This window comes from Dasypus novemcinctus, chromosome 4, assembly GCF_030445035.2.
Source record: "Dasypus novemcinctus isolate mDasNov1 chromosome 4, mDasNov1.1.hap2, whole genome shotgun sequence".
Taxonomy (NCBI): domain Eukaryota; kingdom Metazoa; phylum Chordata; class Mammalia; order Cingulata; family Dasypodidae; genus Dasypus; species Dasypus novemcinctus.
This window is the reverse complement of record NC_080676.1, coordinates 81,850,322-81,863,329: the sequence shown is the minus strand read 5'-3', so window position 1 is coordinate 81,863,329 and position 13,008 is coordinate 81,850,322. Positions and strand designations below refer to the sequence as shown.

The 13,008-nt window shown below is 39.1% G+C and overlaps 1 protein-coding gene across 1 annotated transcript in view; it reads right to left on the bottom strand.

The window, feature by feature from the left end:
* Positions 1-11,839, bottom strand: part of IGSF11 (immunoglobulin superfamily member 11) — a 177,134-nt gene extending 165,295 nt beyond the window's left edge. The window contains exon 1 of the mRNA XM_058295789.2: positions 11,253-11,839. Within this exon, the coding sequence (XP_058151772.1) occupies positions 11,253-11,304 (52 nt within the window). The 5' untranslated portion in view covers positions 11,305-11,839. The remainder of the gene's footprint in view (positions 1-11,252) is intronic.
* Between the last annotated feature and the right edge of the window lie 1,169 nt (positions 11,840-13,008).

Below are 13,008 nucleotides of genomic sequence, written 5' to 3'. Positions count from 1 at the left end.
AGCACTGATTAATTATTTGGTATTGGGCTCTAAAACAATTAAAAACAAAAAAAGAATCCAACATTCAGTTATAGTAGACCAGTGTTTCTCAAAGTATAGTCCTTATATCCAAGGCGGACCCCAAGACCCTTTCAGAAAGACCATGGGGTAAGCACTAAAGTTTTCTTAATAATACTAAAACGTTATTTGCATTTTTCAATGGGTTGGCATTTGCAATGATGGTACAAAAGCAGCAGTCAATAAAAGTGCTGGCACCTTAACATAAGACAAAGCAGTGGCACTAAGCTGTAATAAAACATCACTGTAGTCTTCATCATCATGCCCTTTCAGCTAAAGAAAAAAAATCCAGTTTTCACTAAAGAATGTCTTTGATAAAGCAATAACAATTTTATTAAATTTCAACCTTTAATATTCTGTTTAACAAAGCATAAATCATTTGTGCTGTATACCAAAGCAAAATAGTTGTTCCAAGGAAAAGCACTGGTATGACTATCTGAGTGCAAAGCTGAACTAACCACTTTTTTCATGGAACAACAATTTCACTTGATAAAACTCAAAGACAGATTCAGACTTGGGCATTTGGTAGATATTTTCCACAACTGAACAAGGTGATACCATCACTTCAAGGGAAATAACTGACAACTGAATGATAAAACTCAATTGAATACTAAAATTTTGGAAAATTTGTATCTGCCATTTTATCTGCAAAATAGAAAATATCCGTGTGCTTAACAACTTCCCAATACTTACTTTTCTGACGAAATCAGTGATGATATTGACAAATTTGATTATGTGATATTACATAATGAAATGATTCACCATTTGGGAGATCTGCGTAACTCAGTGAACCAATATTTTCCAAATGATTAATGTATAATGTTACAAAATCCTGCCATTGGTAAAAGATCCTTTCAAAGTGCAAAATAAAATAGCGTATTTTAATGTAACAAAGTAAGAAATGTTTATTGATCTAGTTTCAGATTCTACACTGTAACAAATATTTTAAGAAACTATCATTTATAGAATTTGGTGGAGTATTAAAAAAAGAACACCCAAAATCATTTGAAAATGCTATTAAATTTTCCTCCTTCTTCCAACTACACAGATAGGTAACGCTGGATAGTCTTCCTATATTTCAGAGAAAACAACATATAACAAATTAAATGAAGAAGCAGATGTGAGAACTCAGTCTTCTAGTGGACCAGACATTAAAAAGATTTCCAAAAATATAAAGCCATGCCACTCTTCTAATATTTTTTGTTTTGTAAAAACTTTTTACTTGTCAAAAAATGTATTATTTACGTTATCTTGTAATAAGCTTATTATTGATGCTTTAAAATTGATTAATATTTTTAAATTTTCTATCTTTTAATTTCTAATATGCAAATATTGATAGACATAACTCACATGAACAAAAGCACTTGGGAGTCCTCGATAATCTTTAAGATTCCAATATAAGGCCAAAAAGTTTATGAATTTTTGCAATACATGGTTAACACATTTTTTACATGCTTTGCATACTAGCTTAGTCTTGATTAATAAAAGGTAGTGTGGTGGGGAACATTTGAATACAGGAGATTGTCAGATTTGTGGTTGAAATTATAATGTAGAGAATACTCTTTAGAAAATATAATAAGGAAGGTTACCTGTTTAAGAGGCTTAAGGGGTGCATCTGACAGGGGGAAAGTTTCTAGGGAGTTTGTGCGTGCTCATTTTGTCATAGTGGGTTATATCACTGGGTGGAGACCCATACAGTGAGAGTGAAGATATATCCACATCCTGGGGAGGACTAATGTTCTCAAACAGAGGGAATTGTATCTCTCCAGAGAATTGCTGGCTCCCAGTGGGTTAGGGCAGTCGAGTATGTTAAGCCCTCAACATTGTTGCAAATACTTCTGAATATGGTCCTTCAAGTAATGAAGACTGATTGTCACTACGGACCCTGAGGCAGGGGGAAAGAGGTATTGAATAGATGGAATCAGTGTAACTATGGGGCAATGGAAGTGTTCCACCAGATCATGCAATGATGGATAGAGGACATGTTAAATTACACCAAAAATGTATTAAAAAAGTCTATAGGCTAAAATGTAAACTACAATGTAAAACATAAGATAACTGAAAATTTAGAAAATTGTATAGTCTAAAATATAAACTATAACGTAAACCCAAATGGAACCATGTTTGAAAGCTATTGTTTCAATATGTGTACATCAGCTGCAGGAAATACAAAATGAACATGTAAAAAGATCATTGCTAGGGAAGGGACAAAGGGTCTGATATTCGATATACGGGAGTACCATATATTGTATATGTGAATTACTGTGATCTAAAACTTTTGTGAAGACAAACTTAATAAGTAGAAAAAAAAAAGACAGGATGTAGTCACTGAGGAATAAATGGAAAAAACTGCCTTGCCACTGTACATACAGGGCAACACCTATAGCAGTGATGGAAGGTAAAACATCAGAGATAAAGCTTTTTCATTTTTTCATTTTTTGATACCCCTATTTATTTTTACTTTATTTAATTTTTCTAAGTAAGTATGTATTCTATATCTAACGTTTAAACCCATCGCTATATTCCATTTTACTATTAATGGAACTTGGCAATATATTAGGCTTCATTTTTAAAGAAGTTTCAGACCACAGAGAGGTTCAACTATGGCAGGGGAGGAACACGGGTGCGGGGTGTTATTGATAGGGGGCACATGGTTGGGAGGGAGTTCTCCATGGCATGTACACAGGGTACATAAAATGTGTGGATATTTTCATAGTGGTTTCAGTTAAAAACGACAACTGAGGGAGTGCTGAGTTCCTAGCCAGGGGAGCTCAATCACATTCCCCAATGGAACACCAACAATCCCCCAAGTGCAATGGCAAAGAATGAGCCCTTGATACTGATGGCTATGATTATGAGCCTGTGTGCCTGAAATATGAACTAGGTCTAGAGCTGTGGGGTGCCTAAGAGTTACCTCATGAGAGCCTCCATGTTGCTCAAATGTGTCTACACATTTGAAATATGAACTAGGTCTAGAGCTGTGGGGTGCCTAAGAGTTACCTCATGAGAGTCTCCATGTTGCTCAAATGTGTCTACTCTCTAAGCCAAACTCAGCATGTAAATGCATTACCTTCCCCCCAATGTGGGACATGACTCCTGGAGATGAGCCTCCCTGGCACAAGGGATTACTACCAAGCACCAGCTGATTGTGTAACTAGAAAAAGCCTGGCACTGGTGTATACTCAGGAGACCTGAATCTCTGGACTGTCCATGTGACAGCCAGGCCCTGTGCCTCAGCAGACTTGCAACTCCTACCATCTGGTTTATTGGACTTACTCTGACCAGCCAGCAGGGAGGTGAAGAAGGTCAACCACCACACCAGGGAGCCAAGAGTACCTACAACTGCAAGCAGGAGAATTGCATCCATCATCCATGTGGAATCTAAGTCCCCTCTTGATATAATGGGGGAGTGGGCATAACCATCCCAGGGTCCACAGAATGGAGGAATAGAGTATGGATTAGAGTGGACTTACTGATATTCTACTATGGAACTATTGTGATTAGTAATTTCTACAAGAAATTGTAGCACTGATGTGGAGAAAGTGGCCATGGTAGCTGCTGAGGGTAGGGAGAGGGAAGAAGAGATATGATGTGGAGGCATTCTCAGGACCTGGAGTTGTCCTGAGTGGTACTGCAGGGACCGATGCTAGACATTGTATGTCCTACCACAGCCCACTGGGTGGACTGGGGAAGAGTGTAAACTACAATGTAAACCACTGTCCATGTGGTGCAGCAGTGCTCCAAAATGTATTCACCAAATGCAAAGAATGTGCCACAATGATGAAAGAGGTTGTTGATGTGGGAGGAGTGGGGTGAAGGGGGTGGGAGGTATATGGGGACCTCAATTTTTTTTTAATGTAACATTTAAAAAAAAATAAAGGAGGAAAAGAAAAGGTAGTGCGGTAGTCTGTATTTATACATGGGCAACAGGCGTAAGTGCACAGCACTACAAGTTCTCTCAACCAATGAATTCTCTAAAATACTAGCCTCATTACAATATGTTCTGCAACAAACAATGTTTACTACACTGTAGCTTCTCTTTCTGTCATAATGTTATGTTCTGGGGAAACGGACTTGGCCCAGTGGTTAGGGCGTCCGTCTACCACTTGGGAGGTCTGCGGTTCAAACCCTGGGCCTCCTTGACCCATGTGGAGCTGGCCCATGCGCAGTGCTGATGCGCGCAAGGAGTGCAGCACCATGCAGGGGTGTCCCCCGTGGAGTAGGGGAGCCCCATGCGCAAGGAGTGCGCCCCGTAAGGAGAGCTGCCCAGTGCGAAAGAAAGTGCAGCCTGCCCAGGAATGGCGTCGCCCAAACTTCCCGTGCCGCTGACAACAACAGAAGCAGACAAAGAAACAAGACACAGCAAATAGACACAGAACAGACAACCAGGGGAGGGGGGGGAATTAAATAAGTAAATAAATCTTTAAAAATAATAATAATAATGTTATGTTCTGGCAAATGAACCTGACCCATAGCAAATGAGAGAAGTTGTATAACTGACAGTGATAGATTTGATGCAAAGAAACAAAATTTAAGTATTATGATTGATGTTAAAAATAGAAGTTTGATGATGTTTAAGGCATCTCCAAGGGCATTGTTGTGAATGCAATTATGATTAGAATTTTGACCTTTTTAGGGGTATTCTAAACATCCCCATAGACTGAGAAGATAGTCCATAAGGATATGAATCACAGCTGGAATAAATGTGGCTGGAAATAATGGAGACTGCAGGAGGAGGGAAAGGCAGGGAAGGGAAGAGAAGATGAGGGTATAGAAGGACAACTACCCATCTCCATTGGGAGTGGGTTATAATGTCTCCCACATGGGATGATTCAGTTATTGTTCTCATTTTCAGAAAAAGCATTTCCAATGCTTTTTACACAATGATATGAGTAAAATTTAGACTATGCAAGGTATTATTTTCATTAATTATCTTTGTCCTTGAGAGACTAATTCTAACATACAAGTCCTTAGGACCAAGAATATCAGACATAGACGGGGAAAACTTCAAAGTTCTAAGTGAATTCCTAAAAGTAAAAGACCATTCTTTTATATATGGAGCAAAACCTTCAGAATTCCTTAGGGAAAAAAATTTTTAAACTGCACAACTTCAAAGTTCTAGGATTAAAGATTAGCTAAGAATCAATTTTGAATGACTGATAAGTATTGCATTTTAAAATAAACTTCTGAAGAAGTCACAGAATTTGAAATGACTATGAAAATAGGTCTCCATCACCTCTGTTCCACACAATATATACCAAGGTTTAAGGAAGATCAGTTGAAGGTGACATTGTTACACCAAATCCCAAAAGACATTTTTTTTCTATTTTTTTTAAATAAGAAAAAAGCATTCTTTGTAGGTACTGCAGGCACACAGGAGTACCACCTATCCAAGGAACCACTCGTTTATTCGTTAACAAATATCCGTTGAGCCCTTACTATATACCAGACATGATATATCTTTTGGGGGAAACACACAACACACAAAAATAAGAATTATATCAAAGTTAACTTCATAGAATAAGGCAAAAATATTAACATAACTATGACCATACACCCACATACCCTCACCAATGCTCAGCTGCTTTGGTGATTTCTGGGTTTGCCTAGTTGCCTAAAGGTTTTTTTTATTATCAATTCTCCAAATAGGCAGAGCTAAATAATTGGAGCCATCAATGGCCAGTTCCATTTACCTTAGAAGAACCTGATGCTACCAGCAGATGAGCATAACATCCTTCAGGATGAGAAGTGATGAGGAGGAGGAAAGAGTTGGGAAAAAAGAATTTACATTAATGAGACTCCAGGGGTAAGAGAGAAGAGATTTTAGGTAAGCAACTGCTGTGAACAATGAGACTTTGGGGAAGGGGATTCTCTAAATTAGGACATTTGTTATATATCCACTGGTGTGGTTTTCAAAAGACCTTGGTAAAGATTTAAGTTTTTAAAATATTAGACTGGTGAGTCTTTTAAGATTGGCCTAAGGTACTCCAGTTCATTAGTTACATTCATAATGGCACTTTTTGTTATTACATAGTGGTGGTGATCCTGATGAAAAAAAGCATTGAGAAAGAAAACATCATTGACTTTCCAATCCCATAAACTTAGTATACTTTAATGATCTATCACAACCCTAAATCCTGATCCACTATCATTCATAGCCACTAATGTTAACCTAACTTCCTGAAGGTTCTTCCAAAGAACTTCATGTGGAACAAAAATTTCCTAAATTCAGTGCCTCTGTGAACTCAATTTCTTTACCAACAATTCTTTTCTAAATAAAAGCATGCATCTAACCCTGTCAATCTGTTCATCACTTTCAAGATCAAAAAAAAGTTAACTGCTAAATGAAGGAAAACAGGTAAGTATATTTTCTCAAAGGATTTCTTTTATTAAATATTGTCTTTTTCACATTGGCAAACTTGTATTAGTCTATCCCTATTCCAAAACATGAAATTTTAGTGATGTTTATTAAAATAGAATTCTTCCTACAATACATAAATGAGGCACAGCCATACCATATAGCATCAATATAGTACCTGATAATGGTAATGATGAACTGGTATAAAACTGGTATCATATTAACAACTGAATCTATCACCTGTGAAATTAGGAAACACTTAAATTTTCTTTGAATAACCTCACATTTCTACAATTTAAAACCACCACAAATGCAAACTATTACTCTAATTTATGTGGTAGGTGGTAGGGTATCAGGTATGAAAGGAACCAATTACCCAATCTTTAACAGGAAAAAAAATGCCTTCCACAATTTAATAAGATAGACTAAACTAAAAAGTAAACTCAGTTCAGATGGCTTTCTGAATACCACTCAAGAAAATTACAACCTCTCAAACCATTTGCTCTCAGAGTATGATTAAGAGAGGATTTTGGATCCTCTAGATGGTCTGGTAATGCTTTCAAAACACAAGGGTAAAATGTGATAGTGCTGCGTATTCCTCATCAAACAAAAGAAGAAAGTTACGGTGAAAGCGTTCATTTAAAATGACTAGACTACTAGAAATTCAGCAGTCCCACCTAACGTTACCTAAAACATTTAAGGGTTGAGAGATTATAAATAGGTACCAATAGTCTGAATCACAAAAGACTTACTATCCCTATTCTAGATAAATCATACACAAGAATTTTAGTGGTAAACGCCAGTTTCCCCAAATTTATCCTAACTTAGCAAGAACTTCCAACCCTTGTTTTGTATTATACATCGCAACTAAAGAATCTTGTGCACCAACACGTCACCTTGTTTGACACTAAATCACATGGTTTGAGTATGAAGATTCAAATGAGAATTTTCATTATAAATCCTTCCACTATCAAAGTGTGAAAACACATTTGAAAATGTGCCACATACTGTGGGGGAAAAAGTCAAAACAAGTACCTTTACCTATTGCATCATTATCTTGGGTCTGACAATATTTCTAAGCAAAACATTTTAGAAGTGCTTGATGATTTAATATTTAAATTGCTTCCTGAAGAGTACCTGTTAAATAAATTTTTCATCCAGTGGCTACCAGCTTTCATGTTGGTCAAACTAGAGTTTTACTAAAAAATGAATCCTTCCAAAACAGCTATATAATTAAATTTAGAACTAAGATACTGAAATTTACAAAAAAATTTTTATAATGCTAACATTTAGAATCATAACATTTTTCATTTTCATCTCATTTTGTGCAGTCTTTTCTTTCTTTTTATACATTTTTCCAGATTCTGAAAACTTATCTATTTCAGGGAATTATAAGTAGTACTTCATGTGTATTTTAACCCATTGGTAGAACTATACAGAAGTCAACTTTTCAATTCAAATTTCCTTTGAAGTTACTCCTCAGAGATTAAAAATAAAAACAGAAATTTCTTGACATCCATTTCCTTTCTTTTATTTGAAAGACCCTCTATTTCTACCATTTGTGCATTATTGCATTGTGGGGGCCACTGTTATTGGTTATCTAACATCTATTTCCCCGTTTCCCATTCCTAACAAAACCAACTTTGTTCAGCCATCTACTTCTCCTTTCATTCCAAAGAGAAAGCACTAGGGGTAAGTCCTAATCTGTTCAAACCAATGCCATTTCCTGGCTCAAGAATTTAATTCAGTAAGGACATGGTATTCTTCTGGACATGGTTATTGGTGTAGAGGTAGACAAACAACCTAAAACAGCTGTAACTGAATGAAAGGACTTTCATTCCATGTTTGGGGGCAGGATAGAATTCTTTTTCTCTCTCCCATTGCATGTGTACAAGACTCCTTTTGCCCCAATTGCTCTTGGCAGCCATCTTGCAACCAATAGGGAGTTCAACCTGAGGACAAAGCCAACACAAAGAAGAGCACAGAGACTTTAGGATTTCTGACAAATGGGGCTGAGGCCCTGATCATTACCATACCTGGAACCCACAATACCTCTGGACATCTTGTTTCCTAAGGGAAGACATTTCTTTATTGCCTATAATATGAATTTTCTGTTATTAGCAGCAGAGAGTATACTAAAAGATATACCTACATTTTAATCTTGTACAGTTATCATACATACAATAGTCGAAGTTAACATTGGTATAATTTAAAGTCACTAAAAGTTTCTTCATGGTAGCTATATTAAATACAACCTTTAAGATTAATGCCACTTAACCCCCAGTTACTATCTATATATGCCTGGACTTCACAAAGAAAATATTTAGAGAGCCTGGAAAAACATTTTTCATATTCATCCTCCTCACCCCTCCATTTTCACTGCCATTCTCCATTCCTTTCATGATCTCTCCTCTGAACTATTACAAGTTTCCCAGGCTGGTCTCAAACCATTTCAATATTCTTCCTGCCCGCTGCTGCCCAAATAATCTTCCTGAAGCAGCTCTCTGGTCACATCACACTGCAAGTACATTTCTATTTGTACAGCCATTATAGCTTGAACTAGTCATTCAATCTCAACTCCAAGTTGCTCATTTGTAAAACAAGAATATCTATCTCACAAAATTGTTAAGGGGATGAAATGAGATAACACAGGAAAAGCTACTCACAAGTCGGCTCTCAATACCTGTTACTCTTTCTCTCCCTATCCTGTGGAAGCTGAACATCAGTGGCTTTTCCATGGCCTACTGAATAAAGCCCAAACTCAATATTCAAGGTCCTTTACTATCTTGTCTCAAACTATCTTTCTGGCTTTTTGTCCTTTATACAGATCTCCTGTTAAAAATTTGGCCATTCAAGAATATAGCCCTATATTTTTCATATCATATCTTTTGTTCAGGCCGTTCCTCTGGCCAGGAGAGTTCAACACTGCCATCTCAGACAATTCAAAATTTACTCATTCAAATTCCAGATCAAAAGTAAACTTTACCATGAAGTCTTCCTTGATATGTCATTAATAAATTGCACTCATATAGTCTTTGTATTCTAAATTGCTTCTGCATGCTTACAGCCTGTTTCAAAACTGCAAATTCCTTAATGGCTGGGGACAAAATCTTATGTATTTTTATCTTCCACCACCCTCCCTCCCCACCAGAATCCCAAATGCACAGAACAGGAGCTCAGTAAATATTTGTTGAACAAATGAACTCATTTTTTGAAGGTATAAAGTGACTCTACAGAAAAATTACCACACAGGCTGAAATGTCCTTGTAAGTCTTTAAAAACATGCTAGAATGGTTTAGGAATATTTCTGCTGAAAGAAAAGGAACAAATCAGATGACCTTGTAAAGTTGATTTCTGTGAATTACATCAACTCTTTAAAAGTATTGCCTAATAATTCAAAAACAAACTATATACCAATGCTATTTACAAAAAGAAACTGACATTTATTAGAGAACACTAAATTTAACAACAGATTATTTTACCAAAAATGGTGAGCTGTTCTTAATGATAATATTTACAATATTTTCAGTTAAGGCCAAGAGAGTGTATTAAAAAATCCACTTACTCTATCTGATTTCATACTTGCAGAGAGAGAGATGCTGGCCCTCTCCAAGTGGAAAGGGGACAAAATTAATTTGGAGGCAGAAGTTCATAAAATGTACATATAGATGTCACTTAATATCTGCACATCATCACTAAAAATATACATATTGAGCCCAAGAAAGTTATTTGTAATTTTGGTGGCTATACCTTCACCAGCTTTCATGGAGAAAATACACAAAATAGAGGTTTTTTCTCTCCCTCAGGAAAAGAACCTGAATTGATTGAAGTCTGCTAAATTAGGTTACTTCAAGATCAATGGACACATTATCAGTTCAAACAAGACCATAAAACTAAGGAAAACATACTGACATCTTCACAAAGAATCAGGGTTAATCATAATAGCCCATAAATCACTGAACCTACTTTTTAAATAAAATCCTTCAAAATCTCAGTAAATCTCAGCAATCAATTAAATGGAAAAGAAAATGTGTATGCAAAAAAAAGCTAACGGCATTTATTGCATAAGATGAAAATTGAAGTCCAAAATATGATGGCTATTCACAGAAAATAAAATGTAATAGAGGTTAGATAGAATGCAGAAATTTCAATTTTAGGGAACTAGATCTTAAAACAAAAAAATAAACACATGCTTATTTCTTTTGTTCTAATGTTGTTATGGTCTATGTAGTTTGTAAGTCAACTTAAAATACTTTGGGAAAGAAGCTAGAGGATAAGTTCTTGTGTTTTAATACAGTGTAGTACACTGCACAGTTATTTTAAAATAAATATCATATTTTCAGTCAAAATCTACATACGTTTTTAAAGGGTATGGTAAAGCTACAATTTTAAAGTTCTCAAAATTATTTTAAAGCATCTCCAGTTTTCCGGAACCTCCTAGTAAAGGAAACTGGTTCTAAAAAACTGTTTCAAACTGGTCCCAGAAGGGAGTTCGATATCTATAAAAGATCCCGGATTTCTGAGGATTGCAACAGGGCAAGAGTCACGGGCACCGTCCAGAGTCGGTGCTTATCGACTAGCGGGTTTAGTTAATTCTCCGCACCGGGCACCACCTGAGATGTGGGGGTCGGGTAAAGAGGTGCCCAGGGGGATGGGAAGCAGCCGCTGGACGTGGGCGCGTGAACCTCGGCCGACATCAACGAACATGGCACCTGAAAAAGTTGGGCTCCTAGACTGGCAAAGGCGAGAAGGCTGTTCACGGTCTTCAGACAGCTTCACCTCAGCGCCGGCCAGCCCGGCCTGGTCCCCTGGGGAGCGGAGGGCTCGGGCTACTCACCGTGGAGAGAGAAGAGCAGCAAAGACGCCAGAGGGGAGCCCGGAGAAGTCATCCCGGGGCCGCAGAGAGGGCGCCCGCCGCCCGGCAGGCTCCCCTTCGTGGCAGTGGAGGCGCGGACCGGGCTTTCGGCGCTCTCGGCGCAGCCCGGTCCTTCCAGACCCGCCTCCGGGCGGGGCTGGGACCGTGGGACGGGCAGACAGAGCGAGCAAGTGCAGCTTCCGCGGCGCCCGGATCCACCAGGCTAAGCTGAGACCAGACGCGCCCGGGACCCACTGGCCGTGCGCAGCAGCGCCACGGCCACCTCGCGCTGCCCCGGGATCCGCCGACCCCTCGCCCCGCTCGGGGAGTGACTCCTTCCAACTCACGCCCAGCAACTCGTGCAGCGGCCCCGTTTCTCTCCGCGCCACCCACTCGCCCAGCTTGGTCTCCCGGGCAACTGCGGCTCCAGCGCGACGCCTGGCGGCCCACCCGCAGAGCGGAGCTCCGCGCACAGCTCGCGAGGCCCGGGCCACCTGTGCGTGGGGCCTCAGGCTTCCCTGCAGGCCTCCCCAGGTGCTGGGAACCCAAACACAGACACTCTCCTCCTCGAGAGCCTGCGTCCCTCCCCTGCCTTAAACCATCTCCGGACAGGTGATGTCAGCCCAGATTGCCAAAGGCCGGTTTCCAAGGCTCTGTCCCAACTGAGCAAGATTTCTACTTGGTCATTTCATTGTCTCTGAGCCCTCCCTTCTGCAACCTAAACAATCTGACTTTGGCAAAATTAGAATCAATGAGGTTGATCTTATCCTACATGGCTTCTCTCCCCTCCCCCTTTCTTCCCTGAAGAATAGAGGGGTATCCACCATGCTCCTTACTTTCCATTCCTATCAAAGAGACTGCCATCTTCTCTTGCCCCTTTTGCAAAACTTATTTCAATTTCTAAGGGAAATATTTTTTCTTCTTTTTTTTTAAAGATTTATTTTTCATTTATTTTTCTCCCCTTCCCCATCCCCCCTACCCCCAGTTGTCTGCTCTCTGTGTCAAAACATTTTAGATTTTGTTTTCAGAGTTACATCTTTCCTAAACTAATTTCAAGCATTTGTTAACTGGTGGGCAGGTGCAATTATTGTGGTGGTTGTTGCTTTAGGTAGGTTTTTAGTTTATTTTTGTTTTGGTTTGGTTGGGGATGGACCTTTCTAGGATTTGAAATTATTTCTTAAATATCTTCCTACATCTTTCCTTATAAGATATATTGTGACAGTTTGAAACTTTTTGTAGATCCCAGAAAAGACCATGTTCTTGGAACTAATCCATTCCTGTGGGTACCAGACCTGTTGATTGGATTGGACTCAGTTGGGGACCTTTGATTAGATTCCTTCAGTGAGGTGTGATCCAGGATGGGTCTTGGTCCTCTTGCTGGAGTCCTTTATAAACAGAGGGCTGAAAGCCGAGACACTCAGATAAAAGAGGCAGAGACAGAGAAACCCCAAGAGGCGAAGCTAGAGATCCCAGAGCATAAAACTGGAATCAGCAGACCACAGAGGTATGGAAAGGAGCCTCTGAGAGGCTGAGAGACAAGCCTGGAGAACAGGGGAGTGACAAGCCAAATGCCTGATTGCAAACAGCTGCGCTCTAGGAGAAAGCAAGCCTTAAGGGGAAAGCAGAGACCTCACAGAGGAGCTATTGTGCCTACCACATGACAGGAGCCCAGGATCACCAGCAGCCAACCTTTGAAGAGATAGCATCTGTGATGACATTTTCACAGCCTCAGAACTTT